The sequence below is a fragment of the Zea mays genome, chromosome 10 (genome assembly GCF_902167145.1).
Source record: "Zea mays cultivar B73 chromosome 10, Zm-B73-REFERENCE-NAM-5.0, whole genome shotgun sequence".
In the NCBI taxonomy this organism is placed as follows: Eukaryota; Viridiplantae; Streptophyta; class Magnoliopsida; order Poales; family Poaceae; genus Zea; species Zea mays.
Window position 1 is genome coordinate 73,668,094 of NC_050105.1, and position 5,711 is coordinate 73,673,804.

At 43.8% G+C, this 5,711-nt stretch overlaps 1 protein-coding gene across 1 annotated transcript; it reads left to right on the top strand.

The window, feature by feature from the left end:
- Positions 1 to 4,769: 4,769 nt before the first annotated feature.
- LOC118473557 (LOB domain-containing protein 13-like) lies at positions 4,770 to 5,327 on the top strand. Its single transcript, XM_035963396.1, has 2 exons — positions 4,770 to 4,886; positions 4,982 to 5,327. Exons 1-2 carry the CDS (start codon positions 4,791 to 4,793, stop codon positions 5,132 to 5,134), a joined length of 249 nt encoding a protein of 82 aa, XP_035819289.1. The 5' UTR covers positions 4,770 to 4,790; the 3' UTR covers positions 5,135 to 5,327.
- Positions 5,328 to 5,711: the final 384 nt, after the last annotated feature.

Consider the following 5,711-nt stretch of genomic DNA (forward strand, 5'->3'; position numbering starts at 1 on the left):
CCGTCACCGCCCGTCGCCGCCGCCGCCCCGCTCGCCCGCCGTCCACACCCGCCGCCCGCCCCCCGTCGACACCCGCTGCCGGCCGCCACTGCCCTGCCCACTGCTAAGTAAGTATTTTTATTTTTATTTTGTAGTTTTCACTGTTTTTATTAAATTATTAGTATGTTAAATAATGTTTATCTTATTATATCCGAGGGCCTAAATTTGATTATATGGCGAAATTTGGTTATATAATTAATTAAGTTTGTTTTCGTTTACTTAGTGTTGCTTAGATAATTTAAATTTTTAATTTCCGAGGGTAATTATTATGCCCTCGGAATTAAGGTCAGTTTATATGATTTGTCACCCGTAATAATGTTATGTAGTGGTGTCTATATAATTTAAACTTTTAATTTTCGAGGGTAATTATTAGCCCTCGGAAATAAGGTTGTTTTATTTGATTTAGGGTCCCGTGAAATGATTTTTTGTAGTGCTATTGTATTAGTTTGGTTAACGATGATTCTAGTTATTCATAGTGTATCGTAGTGTCAACAAACGAAACTTAGGCGTCACCCGTTTCGGTCCAACACACCTTACATGCGACGCATGTGAGGTATGTTGGGCCGGAATTGTCCCTTTATTGGACAGCCTCGGGGTGACCGATAGAGTCCGTGTTTATGACAAAAGCATGTGCTCCTGCTTAGTTTCGGCAGCATAACCTCTCTGTTCTCCAATTGCACCATTTTTAGGCGTGCGATTGGAGAACAACGGGGTTATGCTGCCGAAATTTCGCACGACCATATGTCTTGTCATAAACACGGCCTCGTCGGTCACTCCTGGGTGGGTTTAGGACCTATCCTTTCCTACAGATGTAGGGGCGTGATTTCTTCGTAAAAACGGATGGCACGTGCATTACTTATCTAATTAAGTTAACGTCTCGTATCTAGTATGGAGGAGAATCGTCGATGGATGTATGAAGGTTGGAAGAAAAGAGGTGCTCTATCAAGTGAGTGGGTGGCCAAGACTGATGCTTTTCTCGACCATGCTTTTGCTCGGTCAGAGACTGGAACCGATGTTAGGTGCCCTTGTAGCAAGTGTCGGAACATTAATTTCCTTGACAGGAGGACTATGTCGATACATATTTGCAAGAACGGTTATATGCCAGGCTATGAGGTGTGGGTGCACCACGGTGAGGACCCACCTCCTCGTATTGTATCGGAAGTTCAGTCACATGAAGAGGAGGACTACGATAGGATGGAAGAGATGCTTGACGATGTACGCCATGAGTTTCTAACCGTCGATTCGGAGAACCCCGGTCAACCCACCGAGTTTGAGGATCCAGCTACACCTGAGGTTCAGAAGTTCTTCGAGCTCCTTAAAGCTGCCGAAGAGCCGTTGCATGAACACACTAAAGTGACTGTCCTTGTATTTGTGACTCGACTTATGGCTATTAAGTCTAAGTTTGCATTCTCAAACAACTGTTACAAGGAACTTTTGAACTTGATCAGTGATGTACTTCCGGAGAATCACAAGATGCCAAAGGACATGTATCAGTCTAAAAAGCTGTTATCTGGCCTTGGTATGGACTACGAAAAAATCGATGTCTGTGAAAATAATTGTATGCTTTTCTGGAAGGAGACCGCAGGTGAGAAGAAGTGTACTGTATGTGGTGAGCGTAGATTCGTTGAGGTTGAAAACGACGATGGTTTGACCGTGACTACGAAGATTGCACGTAAGCAGCTTCGTTACATGCCTCTCATACCTCGGTTGAAACGTTTGTTCATCTCCAAGAATACAGCCAGACACATGAGGTGGCACAAAGAAGGGGTACGTGAGAATCCAAATGTCATGGTGCACCCAGCTGATACAGATGCATGGAAGGCACTAGATGCTTTTGATTCCAGCTTTGCTGATGAAGTGCGCAATGTCCGCTTCGGTTTGGCAACAGATGGTTTCTCACCATTCAATCTAACTGCAACGTCGTACTCATGTTGGCCCGTCTTTGCTGTTCCATACAACCTTCCACCAGCTCTTTGCATGAAATATGAATTTATTTTCTTGTGTCTTGTAATACCTGGTCCGGATCATCCTGGAACAAAGATCGATGTGATGATGAGACCCCTGATTGAAGAATTGAAAATTTTGTGGGAAGGAGTCGAGGCGTACGATTGTTACAAGAAACAGAAGTTCAACCTGAGAGCCGCGTTTTTATGGTCTATTCATGATTTTATGGCTTATGGTATCTTTGCTGGATGGAGTTGTCATGGGATTTTGACATGTCCTATATGCGTTGAAGACACTTTATGCTTTCGACTAAAGTTTGGTGGAAAGATATGTTACTTCGATTGCCATAGATGTTTTTTGCCAGAGGATCACCCATTCAGGTTCGATAGGAACGCTTTTAAAAAGGACACGATTGTGACGAGGGGACCACCCAAGCGTCTAAGTGGTCCAGAGATTCTCGCGAGACTTAATGATTTGAAACTAAACGAACATGGAAATCGTTTTGAAGGTTATGGAACCGAGCATAATTGGACTCACAAATGTGGTCTATGGGAACTCCCTTATATGAAAGCCTTGATTCTAATGCATAACATTGATGTCATGCACCAGGAACGAAATATGGGTGAAAGCATTATCAGCACTTGCATGAATATCACCGACAAAACAAAAGACAACCCTAAGGCAAGGAAAGACTTGGCCTTAATCTGTAGAAGACCAACTATGGAGATAGGAGAGAATCAGAAGAAACCACGTGCTCCTTTCAGTATTAAACCTAAAAGGAAGAAACAATTGATGAAATGGTTGAAAAACTTAAAGTTCCCAGATGGTTACGCCGCGGGCTTTAGACGGTCTGTGAATTTGAAGACGGGCAAGTTTTCTGGGTTGAAGAGTCATGACTACCACATAATAATGGAAAGACTCCTTCCTGTTATGTTTCGTGGTTTTGTAAAAAATGATGTCTGGAAAGCATTAGCGGAGCTAAGCTACTTTTATAGACATCTTTGTGCCAAAGAAATAAAGAAAGAGATGATGGAGAAGCTTGAGCAAGAAATACCGATTTTGGTATGCAAACTTGAAAAAATATTTCCACCAGGTTTCTTCAATCCGATGCAACATCTACTTGTTCACCTACCATACGAAGCTAAGGTAGGAGGTCCTGTGCAATATAGATGGATGTATCACATCGAAAGGACACTAAAAAAGCTATGTGCAATGGTTGGTAATAAGAGACGAGTTGAAGGGTGCATCGCTGAAGAATTCAAATACAAAGAGATAGCATCGTTCACGGGCCTGTACTTTGCAGAGGAACACAATGTCAATGCCCATACGTTGCGGTATCATGTCGACGAGCCCCCTATTAGTGATATTGAAATTTTTCAATGGAGGGGCAAAACTGTAGGACCCAGCACAACATACTGTTTCACCAACGACGAATGGAAGACTGCTTTACTTTACATGATAACACTATGGTTTTTGCAGAAACGGTACAAGTTGCCGGACGATGGATCATATGATATGAACGCTCGTTACGTGTTTGAGTTTAACGCGAACGATGTCGTTGCAGATGCAATGTACTATGCACGAATTCAGGCTATAAAGGCATGGTACAGAGCAAATGCTGATGATCGACCGATGCCAAATACAAAGGCCGAGTGGTCATCAATTTACTTGACGGAGGAGCAATACCTAGAGGTAAACAGGTTGTTGCATCTCATATCGCACAAAGCCATGTATTTGCTTGCTTTATTTAAAAAATTTCATGTAGGTGTCCGTGCCGTGGATGGCCACCCGATCAGACGGTTATCGGGCATTGTGCAGATGGTGGGCTTCCCCTGACTTTCGTGCCATTTCCGAAAGGAACAGGGGAAACCGTGGGACTGAGTCGTTCCACAACTACGGCGGTGATGGTCATGTGCGCTTGGCTAAGCGAATGGTAAGTCACAGTTTGTCGTAACTTTGAATCACATAGAAATGTGTCATTATAACTTTTATGTACAGGAAGTCAAATCCGGCCGTACGCCCACGGATGTGGAGGTGTATATGCAAGGGCATAGGGGTTCTGATCCTCAGAATCCTGATGTGTTATGCACTCAGACGGCCACCGACCGTCTAGTGAGTTTTTGATACTCTATTATGTGTGTTGATATTGTTTGCAAGGGCATAGGTGTTATGCACTTATATTTGATATTGTTTGCCTCCAGGCTTCGTATGGGCAGGAGATGGTTCAACGCCATGGGGAGGAGTACGATTGGAGGAGCCAGCCAATCGACCCGCAGGCAGCCTATGCTAGCGCAGGAGGACAAGCCCATGGACGGTGAGATTATTTGATTTGGTTTTCAAAATTGTCATCATATGCTTGCGATTCAACTGAGCCATGAGTTACTATACTAAGTGCATGGTTCACTCTTGTAGGTTGGGTATTTTTGATTCTACGATTGATTCCAGAGAGCTGAGACGCCGTGGACGACAATCCACATCGTCGTCTTCACAGTCGTCCCGTTCACGATCAGCAGCCCATGAGATAGAGCTTGCAGTGTTGCGTCAACAGGCAGAGTACCATCAATCAGTCTTGAGGGAACAATTGGAGTACCAGAGGCAACAATCTGAATACCAGAGACAACAAGCCGAGTACCAGAAGAAGAGGGACGAGTATTATGCAAGCCTCCAGGCCCAAAATCAAGCTCTTCTCTCGGTAAGTTGAAGTAACATTTTGTAGCTTATTTTGCAAAACACTTGATGTGTATCTTGTTTGTTCAACAATGACTTGTATATATTTGTAGCAACTAGCCCAACAAGCGGGCGTCCCGATGCCGACATATGGGATGCCGCCTCCGGACTTTGCACTGCCAATGCCAATGTTGGCGCCTCCACCTCCGCCTCCGCCTCCGTCACAATTCCCTATGGTATGTACACATATGCGTGTGTGACATGTTCATAAATGTCTTATGTGTTTAAATGAACAACTGAGTGGTTACTATTTCATGTGCTTGTGTTATAGGGATTTCAGACACCACCCGCTTCAGTTGCCGCACCTGGAGATGGGTCTGGTCAGGACGACACAACAAATTCGTGGGTGAACACCATTTTCAACACGCAGAGTCCAGCCGGAGGAGGTGGCTACTCGAACCATCCAGACGATGGATATGATTGATGTGTCGTGATGTTTTTTTATGAAACACTTTGCAACACTTGTTTGTGAGACACAATTTCAGTTTGTAACAACCGTCGAACCTATATGTTGATGTTAAATTTGTGAATGTTAATATTTATGTGAGAATATTTGTGATTGTGAATACTTATTAGAATGTGTGTATTTGTGATTGTGAATGTGAATTTGTATATGTGCATGAATCTGTTTTTGTTTTGTAAATGTCAGATTTTTTAAAAAACAGAATTTTGTGTAAATTCTGTAATTTGTTATGTCCGACGGCTTAATGGTAGCCGTCGGACATAACCCATTTGTTATTTCCGACGGCGTTAACAACCGTCGGACATAAGCAATGCTTATCTCCGACGGCTTAGTGGGAGCCGTCGGACTTAACACTGTGGGGCCCACATCCCGACCGGTAAAACGGTTGGGATTTGTTATCTCCGACGGGCGTAGGCAGCCGTCGGAGATAACTTATGTCCGACGGCAGCCGTCGGACATAGCACTATTTCCGACGCGTTATCTCCGACGGCTTAAAGCCGTCGGAGATAAATCTTTACCGTCGGAAATAATCTATTTC

Excerpts from the sequence above, each read along its gene's own strand:
- LOC118473557 (XM_035963396.1), top strand. The coding sequence starts at position 4,791 with ATGCCGACATATGGGATGCCGCCTCCGGACTTTGCACTGCCAATGCCA. Across the intron at positions 4,887-4,981 it reads CTCCGTCACAATTCCCTATG|GGATTTCAGACACCACCCGC; the intron begins GTATGTACACAT and ends CTTGTGTTATAG.